This window comes from Heterocephalus glaber, unplaced genomic scaffold, assembly GCF_053883595.1.
Source record: "Heterocephalus glaber isolate CG9 unplaced genomic scaffold, H.glaber_assembly_v1.0 deba00000943, whole genome shotgun sequence".
NCBI classification, from domain to species: domain Eukaryota; kingdom Metazoa; phylum Chordata; class Mammalia; order Rodentia; family Bathyergidae; genus Heterocephalus; species Heterocephalus glaber.
Genome location: NW_028258175.1, coordinates 14503833 through 14516551, shown reverse-complemented (window position 1 = coordinate 14516551; position 12719 = coordinate 14503833). Strand labels below are relative to the sequence as shown.

The 12719-nt window shown below is 49.8% G+C and overlaps 1 protein-coding gene across 6 annotated transcripts in view; it reads right to left on the bottom strand.

Annotated features, from left to right (window-relative positions):
- The window catches only part of Myh11 (myosin heavy chain 11), a 104315-nt gene that overhangs the window by 27679 nt on the left and 63917 nt on the right, over positions 1-12719 (bottom strand). For all 6 annotated transcript variants that reach the window (XM_087209191.1, XM_087209195.1, XM_087209190.1 and 3 more), the window contains 10 exons: positions 12286-12381; positions 9513-9631; positions 8613-8765; positions 7786-7959; positions 6693-6866; positions 5097-5211; positions 2858-3051; positions 1441-1562; positions 1287-1356; positions 960-1120 (listed from right to left, as the gene is read on the bottom strand). In XM_087209191.1, the coding sequence (XP_087065317.1) occupies positions 960-1120; positions 1287-1356; positions 1441-1562; positions 2858-3051; positions 5097-5211; positions 6693-6866; positions 7786-7959; positions 8613-8765; positions 9513-9631; positions 12286-12381 (1378 nt within the window). The remainder of the gene's footprint in view (positions 1-959; positions 1121-1286; positions 1357-1440; positions 1563-2857; positions 3052-5096; positions 5212-6692; positions 6867-7785; positions 7960-8612; positions 8766-9512; positions 9632-12285; positions 12382-12719) is intronic.

The following is a 12719-nucleotide window of genomic DNA, read 5'->3' as shown; positions in this document are numbered from 1 at the left end:
ACCTAGAGTACAAATCTATATGCCATCATTCCTGCAGGGATCCCTCAGGACCCCTGTGCCAGGTGAGTTTCTGACAAACCTGTTCTTTCCTTGGTTGTATTTTATAAATCCTAAACCTTGACACCAAATTGGTATCTTAAGGGTCATGGGACTTGAGAAACCACAGAATGGTGAAGAATTGCCCGTTACTTTGGAAGTGGGAAGGATGGCAGTGAAGAATTTAGTTATGAAACTTAGCAAGCTGGGACTGTTGATGGAGTCTCCCAAATCTGGTCTTGACCATCTTGGGTCCACTTGGCAATGAACAGCTTTGACCCTGGGGTTCTGTGGAGGAAGTGTGGTTTACACCCGGTGATAACACACGCTCCAGACAGGGAGCTGCTGAAGCTGCCCGTGCAGTCCTCTTCAGGGTGTGACTTGCATCAAAGAACCTGGGTCCTCGTCTAGTCCCCAAGATTCACAGAACAGAGCCATCATGGGTCATCTCGACTGCCAAGGGCCTGTTGGGTGAATCCCATTTAGCCATGGGGGATACAGATACAGTACAGCCCAAGGCTCTTTCCTCAAATCCTTTGTCCTATACTACCATTTCTGAGATGAGAATCAGCAACTGGTCTCAGCCCTCTCCATGAATCATTATTTCACCAACTCCTCATGAACAACTCCATGAGGTAGGAATGAATACGCTCATTTTCCAGTGGAGAAACCCGAGGCTCAGAGAGGTACTGTAACTTGCAGTAGGAAAGCTAGGATAAAACCCAGGTCTAAAACTCCAGAGCCTGTGGGCTTTACTTCCTCCATCGCTGTGCTCACGACTGGTGCATATGTACAAAGTGGAGGCACTTCTTTCTCCTCAACTAAAAGCTGTCGGTCAAGGACACGTCTTAAAACACATAGGTTCTAAGAATCAGGAAACTATAACATGGGGCCAGAAAGCTGGGACGTGGGGAACTATTTACTTTCTGGCCAGGTATCCACGACACATGGCCTGGAAAGCCATGATGACGTCAGTGATCTTCAAGTCTCGCTCCTCTTCCAGGTGAGCCAGGACCCCGGTGCGGAAGAAGATTTTGCTCTGTCCAATCCTGTACAAGTTGGGGTCGAGTTCCAAGGCTTTGATCTGCAGAGGAAAGAGGGGAGAGAAGAGTTCCCATTTGCAACTGGGCCACCTGGCGAACGGGGACACATGTCCAGGAACAGTCCCGCCCAGAGCAGCGAGTGTCAGGGTGACCTAAGGCCAAGAAGTGGGAGCCGGATTTCTGGGGAGAGACTTGGGCTGGGCTCACCATGAGGATGCAGGCCTGCTTCCCATCCATGAAGCCTTTGGGAATGGCATTCGCGGCCAGGATCTCGTAGCTTCAAACACAAGGCGGAAGTCACCAAGCACGGCCCCACCACCCTTCCCACCCGGCCCGTCACCCGCTGCCCCAGTGGGCTCACCGCTGGCGGAACTCTTGGAAGACAATCCTGTTGGGGAAGCCCTGGCGGCAGATGCGGATGCCCTCCAGCACGCCATTGCACCGCAACTGCTCCAGCACCAAGAAGGCATCCAGCTTGCCAGACTGCAGTGGCAGAAGAGGACGGTGACCGCTGGGCTGGGGCCCGGGGACAGCAAGCCCCAGGCCCACCTTGCCAGGCCACGGCCTTCTCAGAGGCACCAGGCTTGGCTTGGCTTGGCTTGGCTTGGCTTGGCTTGGCCCGTGATCTCCCTTGTACTTGGTGGCACTAGTATCCCCTGGCTAGGAACTGTAGCTTCTCCCTCAGCACCCTGTCCATCACCCATTCCATACCTCCTACCTCCCAGATCTCTCCTACTCTGCCCGGATTTCCATTGCCACCGCTTCTACCATTGACAGACCCCCATCTGCCACCCAGACCACCATAGCAGCTTTGTACCCAGTCTTCTCCCTCCTGTCCTGCCTCCTCCTCTGGCCCCTCATCCCATCTAAAATACAAACCTGATCACGACTTATTCTGCTTAAACTCCCCCATGGGTCCCTACAACAGGAGGCCAAGGTCTGGTCAGCACACACGGAACTCCAGGATCCTGCACATGCAGCCGCACATCTTCCTGATCCCTGCCTCACACCTTTGCGTGCCAGTATGAAATGCTGGCCTACCTAGCATGTTCTTACCCAGATCCTTCACTTTCCACTCTACACTGTTGCTTATCCTGGGCCTCTGCTTCGGATGCCCTTTTCTCACACACTTCACCACATTGATGCCTACTTATTCTTCAAGTTCATGTTCTCTCCCAAGCTTGCTCTGAGCCCTGAGGCTGGGGCAGGAGCCCTGGATTTCTGGTGTTCTTGGAATTTATCATCATTTTTATTATCTCCCACTACCTCAGCACCACTGACATTGAGGACAGGTCGTTCTTCATGGTGGGAGGATGCTATGCATTGCAAGATGTTTAGCAACCTCCCTGGGCTCTACCCATCAGATGCTATATTAGTCCCTTTCCAGTTGTGACAACGAAAGCTATCTTCAGTTTTTCCAACAAGTATCCCAAGTACCTGGCACAAATAGCAGCTCAGTAAATATTTTCTGGACTAATGAAAGGACAAGTGGCTTGATGCCCTCAACAGTCCATAGCTGAATAATCTCTGGATATACTACCTTCTTCCCTTGCTTTCTTTCACCTCCAGGAACAGGAAGTAGGCCCCAAGTTCAGAAAACCTTCTGCCCATGGCAGATGGAGTCCTGGGGTGGGCAGTGGATGGGGCAGGGCAAAGTCGGCCTTCTCCTCCCACCCTGGTTGGTCTCAGGGCCTCCCAGGAGCCGGATAACATCTCTGGGGAACATCCTGACCATTCCGGGCAGCCCTGGGCCAGAAGCCTGGGAGCAGGGACCTCACCCTCTTCTCGTGGTTGGGGATGATGCACCGCACAAAGTTGGGGGTGGTGTTGCGCAGCGTGGTCATCAGCTTGCCCAGCTGCTCCTTGTACAGCTGCCCCACCGTGCGGAACATGCCCTTCTTAGTCTTGGAGGCACTGGGCATCGAGCTCTCGGTCATCTTGGCCATCTGGTCCAGCCCCACGATCCGGTCCACTGGGAGGCATAGCAAGGGCGGCCTCAGCCTCTCATCCACCCAGCAGCCCTCCACCCTTGCAGCAACCAGGGGACTCGGCTGAAGGGTGGCAGGCAAGGGTCTCCTGAGGGGAAATATGCTCTGGGGGACTCCAGGTACTCTTGGGGGCACCACCCCGATTTCTCCTTTGCTGACCAATGCTTTCGCCTCCAGCAGGAGTAGTGGGAGGCGTGGGGGGCGGGCTTCCAAATATTGTCGATGTGGGAAATCCAGAGTGCCTGAGTAACAGAGGACAAATCTCCCCTGCTCTTGTCACGCAGGCTTGGGAGCTAATCCTGTTCTTGCTCAGGATTCACTGAGTAGCCCTGCCCTGGGGCCGTAGCATATCTCAATGTTCCTTTCTACAAAATGGCAGCAGTAACAGTATCTACACCCTAGGGCAGGAAAAGCAAATAGGGTATGCAAAGTGTTCATCTCCCTGTCCACCTTCAGTCTACCTTCCACCCACAAATATTTATTGAGAACCTACTATATATCCGGCCTTAGGGATACACTATGAACCCCACAAAAACCCTACCCACATAGCTTACATCCTGTGGCTATCTAATGGGAGGAAACAGACAAGATGGTGTAGGCATATAGTATTTCAGGTGTGAGGTGTGCTTAGAAGAATGAAGAAGGGGCCAGGTACGGTGGGTGGCACATGCCTATAAGCCCAGCACTCTGAGAGGCTGAGGAAGGATGATGACAGGTTTGAATCCAGCCTGGGCAACTTAGTGAATTAGTGAGACCCCATCTAAAAAAAAATTTTTTTAAATAAAAATTAAAGAAGGATAATGGGGCGAGATGGGGCTCATCCATTAGGCAGGGTGATGGGGGAGCTGTCTGTCTGATAAGCTGACATTTGAGCCGAGACCGGAATCAAGTGGGTGACCACACAGGTACCCAGCGTAAGAATGTTCTGAGCACAAGGCACAGCAAGAACTCAGAGGTGGGATCCCGGCTCATTAGTCAGTGCTCAACAAAGTGGGCATTGGTGGTATTTGTATTATTACACAGGTTCTTTTTCATCCAGAATGGAAAGACAGACTCCCACCAGCCCAGCAAGTGGTGCAGTGCGAAGCCCCGCCCCCTGGGCTTGGACTGCACCATTTCTGAACCTTGCATGCAGATTGTGTGCAATAATAACTCTTTGATTGATGGTCAGTCCCACGAGCCTGCAGGCTCCTGAGGAAAGGGCCCAGCCGGGCTCATCGGAAGACCCAGTGGGAGTTTACCCAGGTCAGATGCTGTGGATCAGGCCCAGGGCCTGGTGAGTGGTTGGCCTCCATCATTGCTGGCAGAGCTGGCCCCTCCCTGGGCCATGCCCTAAATAAGGGAGGCCAGTCCTTAAACTGCAGGCCCAACAGTGGCATGTGCCATGGGATCAAGGGCCAGAGGCAAAGCAACAGAGTCCTCAGCGTTGACAGTCACCCAGACTGTCTGCTCTCTGATTCTCAAAGGCAGCCAGAGAGAGATCCTCAGGCCAACAGCACCTGGGAATGCATGAGAAATGCAGCTTTCCAGGCCTGCCCTGCCCTACTGACTCAGTGCCTGGGGAGGAACCACACCGGGTTTAGCAGGGCATCCTGAAGCTAGTCAAATATGAGCACCACTGGTCTAATTTAAACCTCATGAACATCTCAGGTGAAAGGGGAACAGTTATGTTCTTCCCAGTTTACTAATGAGGACACTGAAACTAAACCAAGTCAAAGGACTGGTCTAAGACTCTGACTCAAGCTGACAAAACTGTCCCAACTCATGCTGCCTGGTACACTATTTCCTCCAGCTACTGCCTAGTCCTGACTGCTGGACCTTCTCGCTGGGGTCCAGGCATGGGGTGGAGGGGCTCAGCTGTCACACTGAGGAAGAGGGTGACAGTTTCAACATGACATCGCCAGCCCACGCCCACATGGCCCTCTCTCCACCCCCATGCACAGGGGCGATGGGGCAAGTGATTCCCAAATCGGGGAAGGGGATGAGGTGGAGAACCAAGGTGTTCAACCCTCAGTTGGGAGGGTCTCACCGTCTTTCCACAGGTCAGCCACAAACTTGTCTGAGGAGGCATTGAGGAGGGAGGTCACATTGTCATTCAGCGGGTCCATGTTCTTGGTCAGCCAGGCACTTGCATTGTAGTCCACCTGCCAAGAGCCACGCCATCAGTCAGATACCTCTGCTTCAGTCAGGGGCAGAGATCAAGTCCTCCCTGTCTTCTCCCAGGGCTTTTGAGGTCAGAGAGAAAGTTACATTTGTGGCCGCCATGATGGATCTCCACAAACACCAAGAAGAGACCAATAGATCAGTACAGGACTTCCAAGGACTGTGCGTAATAGGACACTAGCAGATGGCACCCACTGCCAGGAGGGCTGTGTGTTCCACACATGCGCCTGGCCACCCTCTCCTCTGCCATTCCCCTCTCCAGAGCCTGGCACGATGCCTGTGAGCTCAGAAAAGGCCAAAGAAGGGCCTAATGGTGGCAGGGCCCTCCCCAACCTCCGCCTCAGCCAGAAAAGGCTTGACAACAATCTTAGTTTTAAAATTAAGTGTGGGGTCTTCTTTCCCACACTCGATAAACATTATTTTTATAACTTGAAGATTTTGATCCATAAATGTACAGAAAAAGGATATTTAAGGCTTTGGAACATCCTGACTTGAACATTGACAGTAACCAAAGCCTACATTTGATTACTGTGAAATATGAAAGGGAAGAAACTGATAATGCAGGTCTCGTGGGTTATTATGGGACCTGGGTTGTTATAATAATGGCTAGGCCTGATCTGAGGAGAGACTGGAAAACACTTCTAAAGTTGGGAAAATGAAAGTATTCTCTCTATATGATTAAAGGAATATGTACTCTCTTGAATATAAGGTGAGAGTTGGGAGACTCTTGGTAAACAGCCCAGAGGATCGATATTTTCAGTTTGGTGAGCCATCTGGTCTCTGTCAGTACTAAACTCTGCCCTTAAAAGCAGCCTCAGCATATAAGCATATAGGCACGGCTGTGTTCCAATAAAACTTTATTTACAAAAACAAGCTGTGGGCCAGATTTGGCCCTTGGGCTGTAGTTGGCTGGCCCCTGGTATAGGGCATTGTCTGTCCCCATGATTCAGAGGAGATATTGTTGGGGAGTCAATAAAATAATTCTGCCGGCTGGACAAAACCATGTCTTTTCTATACTATGTAGGACACTTGGGTGCCACAGGTCAAAATCCTCTACACTAAAAACTAAGACATAATGATGATAACAGTGACAAAGGTGACAGCTATCACGAGTTTCCCCAGATGGAGCAGGCTGGCAATGGCAGGGAGATTTCTCTTAAATCCAAGAGTAGATCTGTTGGTCACCTGGTTCCTGCTGGACCTTCCTGTTGGGTTTAACTTTGTAGTGAGAGGATTTAGAGTCTATCCAAGAGAGAACAGCCTGGCCGCCAATGCTGAAATCTATGAGAGAGGCTAAAACTCAGTTGATGCTTAGACACATACAGGACTTGGTTAAGGTCTGATTTGCTGCATGACTTTGGGATTCCTAGTCCCATGGCTTTTGTTCCTGTGTTAGTCCCACTCTGCCCATCCACCTGGGCTCCCCTGGGACAGAGCCTGCCCTGGGCCCACCAGCTGGTACCTTCCCCGCATAGTGGATGATGGAGAACTCAGTCTTGTCCTTGAGCTGCTTGGGCTTCTGGAACTTGGGGTGGTTGCCCTGCTCTGAGCACAGTTTTTCCACAAAAGACTTGTCGGTGGCTTTGGGGAACCAGCACTCCTCGTCCAGCAGGGCCAGCACACCAGGAGGGTTGTTCTGTGGAAGACACGGAGGCAGGGTCCCAGTGTGAGCAGAGGTCCTCCAGGCTTCTGGCTCACCAGGAAGATTGCCAGCTAAACACAGTGCACAGGCAGCCCCAGGCTGCTACCAGTGACCTACATCTAAGATGGACTGTTGATTCCATTACCTCAACTCCCAGAATCTATCCTCAAAGTACCCTAAGCCCAATGAGTAGAATGGGGCAGAGAAAGCTGACACCAACCAACCACAAAACACAATGTGCACTGCCGCCCCCTAGTGGGCAACACGCACCATCACAAGATTGCAAATCTTGGCAGAATTTGCTTTGCTTGCTTATAAATTCACCCATGATTTCTTTCAGTAAAGCATTTCCTTGTGGCTGGGAGGATCTAAATTAAGGTGGCAAGATCACTAAGTTTTCCCATGCCATTCGCCCTGATGTAATGGTCTTCCTTTTTGGACTCAGCCTGAGACTTTCCTGGCTGCTCCATCCAAAGCTGGCCTTCCCAAGTCACTTTCCTTGGTGCCCTTATCAGGAGTTTTTTTTAACTTGCATTCTTTGTCTGATTTCACAGCCTGTTCCTCCAGGAGGGAAGAGCTCATGTCTGTCTCATTCACAGTTATATCCCCAGTCCCTAAAGAAGGAGCCCAGCCCATAGTAGATGCTCAGCAAATATTCACTCAACCAGCTAGGTTGGAGGTGCATGATTGTAATTCTATCACCCTGGGGGGCTGAGGCAGGAGGATTGCAAGTCTGAACCCAGCTGGGCAACGTAGCAACTTAGCAAGACCTTTGGGTTACTGCAAGTGTGAATTAGCTCAGAGTCAGTTCGCAGCCCTTCAGGCCCGGGTGATTTTAAACCAAACACGCGGAGAAGGCGGCTCCGCGCATGCGCACTAGCGTGCCCACGCCCCCTGCAGTACAGTCCCTCACCGGGCGCTCGATGAGCTCGATGCAGGGCTGCAGGTCGAGGCCGAAGTCGATGAAGTTCCACTCGATGCCCTCGCGCTGGTACTCCTCCTGCTCCAGGATGAACATGGTGTGGTTGAACAGCTGCTGCAGCTTCTCATTGGTGTAGTTGATGCACAGCTGCTCGAAGGAGTTCACCTGCACACGCGACACGGGCGGGGTGAGCACCCGGGTCAGAGCTGCCTGGGGAGGCCCAGCAAGGTCCTGGCCGGAGTGACACAGGCCACTCCTGCCTCACTCAGAGCTCTCTGGACTGAAATTCTGCTGTAGACATCTCTCGTGATTTTCTCTGACACTTTTTGCAAGTGTGGGAGTTGGATGTAGTAACCATAGTTACACTCCATGAAATACTGCAAGACCTTGAAAACGGTACTTGGCGAGGAAGTGACCAAGGAATTAGGAATCAGGGAGACTCCTAATCCAAGGTGTCCTTTTTCTGCCAGCGTTGCTGAGAGACTGTCTGGAGCTGTGGCAAGCATTTTGCCACCACGAGGGGGCAGCCACTTGAGTACGGAACCAAAATGGGAAGGCAGAGGAGAGGCGACAGACTGGGCCCTGTCGCTAGGATCCAGCAGTACCCCTGACTGTCTCAGTTACACACTCAGTGCATTCCCTATTGGATTTTTGTCTCTTACACGCTCAAGTTTCCAACCTTCGCTAGATGGCTTCCTACTCTAAAGTGGCCAACTGCATGCTTTTCTCCAAAAATAATGATTTCTCTAAGGGGACACCTCATCCCAGAGGACACCTCATCCCAAGATTGTAGCTGTCACGATCCCACCAAGCTATACCTCAAAGATCTCAAATCCAGCAATATCCAGGATGCCCAGGAAGGAAGCCCCTTGCCGATGGGTCTTGTCCAAGGCTTTGTTGACTCGACTGAGTATCCAGCGGAAAAGGCGTTCATAGGTGGCCTTGGCCAAAGCCTCTATAGCAAAGTCAGCCTGCAGTGGTAGCAAGGGGACATGGTTATTCCCAGTGAGCTGCACTGGCGCATAAGCCAGGCTGGAGATTTGGATTTTTATTCTCCCCCCATCTTTAATCATTCCTTGAAAAATAGATCACCTGTACAACCAGCAGATAAGAAGCAGTAGAAGTGGTCAGACCCAAAGAATGATTGTGTGGATAATGAGATATCCCTAGGCAAGGGGATCCTGGAAGCTGTTCCATCCCAGGATCATTTAGGGGCAGTCAGTCATTTCCACAGATAAATCTCTAAGGACAGACCTGGTACCTACAACTAAGACATCAAGGTGAGGTCATAAGTGAGGGACTCTGCGGTTCTTGTTTAGCAGTGTGTCCTCAAAACCTGACATAGGACTTAGAATATTCTAGTACTGGGTGGATGAGAGATAAAGAGAAAATGGATGAATAAATGGGTGGGAGAGCAGATAGGTGGATGAGTGGATGGATGACTCCATGGCTAGGTAGAGGGATGGATGGACAGATGGATGGATGGACGAGTGTGTGGATGGTTGCATGGGTGAAGAGATGGGTAAAGGGGTGGATAATATTGGATAGATGTTGGATGTGCATAGATGGATGGATAAGTGGGTGGGTACATGAGGGGATGATGATGGATGGGTTGATGGACTGATGGGTGGTTAGGTGGGGGATGGTTAGATGGGTGGATGGATGCATGGATGGATGATGAAATATTCTGCAAGAATACGTGGCAAAAGCATCATTACCTGTTCCTTTGTCTGAGCTTTCTGTACCACATCCCGTCCAACTTTGATACGTGGAGTCAGGATGGCTCTGGTAAAATCTGTCACATTAATTCCCACAAGGTGGCAAACTTTCTGAGCAGCTGGAGGAGAGAGGAAACATCTTGAGTGCATCACGAAAGAGAAAGCCCAGAAGGATGGCACCTTACCCCACTGACATGTGTGATCTGTTCACCCATGGGCTGCTCTTGGAGAAGGGAAGCCTAGGGTGGTGAACCCAGCCCTAGTGAGTCTTAAAGATCACAGTCACTGGTGATCTCACCCTTAGTGTTTTGCTAAGAGACAATGCCCAGGTGGGTGGAAGTATGTCTCAGTGTGGGGCTCCCTTCCCACCTCTAAATCATGTGACTGTAGCCAAGCTATTTAACATCCTGAGGTCTTGTTTTCCTTAGCTTTATCAGGGTCAGCAACTGGGTACCTTGTTGGGTCATCAACAGGATTAGGTGAGGGAAGGTATACAGAGGGCAGGATGTAGTCATAATTCAGTAAATGTTTGCTCCGTTGTTCTAGGACATGAGTCTCAGCATTGTTTGTGTGGGCAGGTGTGGAAATTGAATGAAACAGAGTACCAAGCAGTTACAAGGAACTGCCTCTCTTTCTGTGCACTGCTGCTCTCAGCTGGGGATGATTATGTCCCCAGAGGACACTTGGCCATGTCTGGGGACATTTTTTGTCACAATGGGAGTGGGTGTATTTGAGACATGACCTAGACATGGATGAGTATTGAGGAAAACACACAAGGTGCTGATTTGTGCAAACTGCAAGCCCATCTACATTGCTCAGATACACACCTGTGATCGTGTAAAAGTGGAAAAAGGGGACAGAATAAAACACGGTTTTGGTTGCTGGCTGGTGCACATACAGGCAAGAGAATGTGACCCAGCTGAGAGACCATGGGGGCAGCAAAGTTACCTACTCTGTCACATTTTCCTTTTAAAGACAAATAGCCCTCACCCTAAATTTATTCCCAAACATCAACTCTGGACAAAGGACATATGGGTTGTAATAATAATGTGTGTGTTTCTGCACATGAGGGTTATTGGTGTTGCACTTCAACAGGGGACAAGAAAGTGAGTTTATATTGTTTTTCCCACCACTCTGCAAGGGTGTTTGCTTCTCTCTCCCTGAAGGTCTCTCCTGGGAGTTAGCCATTACTTTCCGTATTTGGGGAGTGTAATACACAAGATGGCCTAATGGGGGCGCCCGAGGGCTCAGCAAAGCAGCACAACGCATCACGCGGATGGGTGGCTCGATGAGCAAGAGCCAGCAAACTGGAAACTTGCAGGGGCCAGGTGGCCGTCTCAAAACACAAAATACTACTGTTTTGCAGGTAGGTTGCTAGATGGGGGGGGGGTCTAATTAAGTGTAAATTTCAGATAACACTTTTTTAGTATAATTTTAACCCAAATATGCCATAGGACACATTTGTAAGAAAAAATATCTGTTGCTTATCTGAAATTCACACTTAACCAGAGCTCCTGCATGTTACTGGAACCCCTCACTCGAGGGAAACTTGACATAAGACCATATGAGCCATAAGAAGGGCTAGTCCTGGTGGGCACACCTGTAACCCTGGAACTCTGGGAGGCTGAGGTAGGAGGATCACAAGTTCAAGCCCAGTCTCGGCAATTTAGCAAAACTCTGTCTCCAAATTTTAAAAAAAGGATTGGGGATGTAGCTCAGTGCTAAGGCCTTAGGTTTAATATCTAGTATTGGAAAATGGCAAAAAAAATTAAAGGACTAGTCCTGTCTCACTTCCCACTGTAGCCAATGCCGGGTGTACAGTAAGTGCTCAAGAAACATTCGTATGAGCCAGTTGTAGTGATGCGTGCCTGTACTCCCAGCACTCTACGACCGTCAGGCAGGAGGACCCCAAGTCCAAGCCTAGCCCGGGCAACTAAATCGCTTAGTAAGATGCTGTGTAAAATTAAAAATTAAAAAAGAGCAAGGGATATAGCTCAATCTGAAGGCCTGGGGTTCAGCCCCTAATATTAGGAGCAGAGGGACACAGATTTGTTTAACAAGCAAATGTGTGGAGGGTTTCAGAAGAGACGAACCCTAACGGTGGTGGCGAGCCTATGGCATGTGTGCCGCAGTGGGCTGTCTGTATCACTGGAAGCTCTAACAGGTTCACCGTCATGGGACCCTCAGGATCTGTCTACCCTAAAACACTGACTCAAGAACTTTCAGGGCCCGGGATTTAGCTTGCTGTCCCGGCTTGGAAGTGCAAGGTCCTGAGTTTGACCCCCCAGTACCAAAAAAAAAAAAGGAAAAAAACCCTTTCAGTAGTGAAAAGTTTGAAAAAAGAGCAAAGTCAGTGATGATAACCTAGTCTAGCTATTAGTATCCCAGACACCCTCACCCAGAAATGCACGAGCCCCTGATCCATGGGGCGTGTGTGCCTGGACCCCCCAGTGAATGCCTGAAGTCGTGGATGGTTCCAAACCCTGCATACATTGCTTTTCCTACACAGACACCTATGGTAAAGTTTAACTATAAATTAGGCCCAGTAAGAGGATAACAACAGTAACTTATGATTAATTGACAATTATAACAATACATTGCAGTACAAGTTACATGAATGCAGCCTTTTGCTTGCAAGCTATCTTCTTATATTGTACTGTAATTTTGGACCACAGTTGACCACAGGTAACTGAATCTTCAGAAAGCAAAACCGTGGATAAGGGAGATAACATTTCGCTAAAACCATCAGGTATCAGGAACAGGTGGCAGGTACCTGTGTTATCTGGCATGGATGCCTGATCTGTGTTTCTTTCTTTCTTGAAGACGATATTTCCCAGCTGGAGGACGGAGGACACCACTTTCAGTATGGCTGAGGTGGGGAGAGAAAAGCAGACCAACAGGGTCAATATTGCCTATCACTGTTTGCCTGCTACGGTGGCCAAGGGGAAAAGTTGTGTCGGGCATTATATGACCTAGAAAGGCAGCTTCACAGGGAATGTTAGTCAACTCTGCTACAAAGCAACAAGAATGAATGACTTACAACTGTGGAGAAAAAACTGACACCTCATAGACACGAATACCAAACAAAAGGTGTATTCCATTTCTAAAATTCACTGAACTCTTCACTTGGGACATACTCAGTTTTCTAAAGGTACATCCTATGTCAATAAAGATTTAAAAACCCCTGTGCTTCTTCACATATGTATC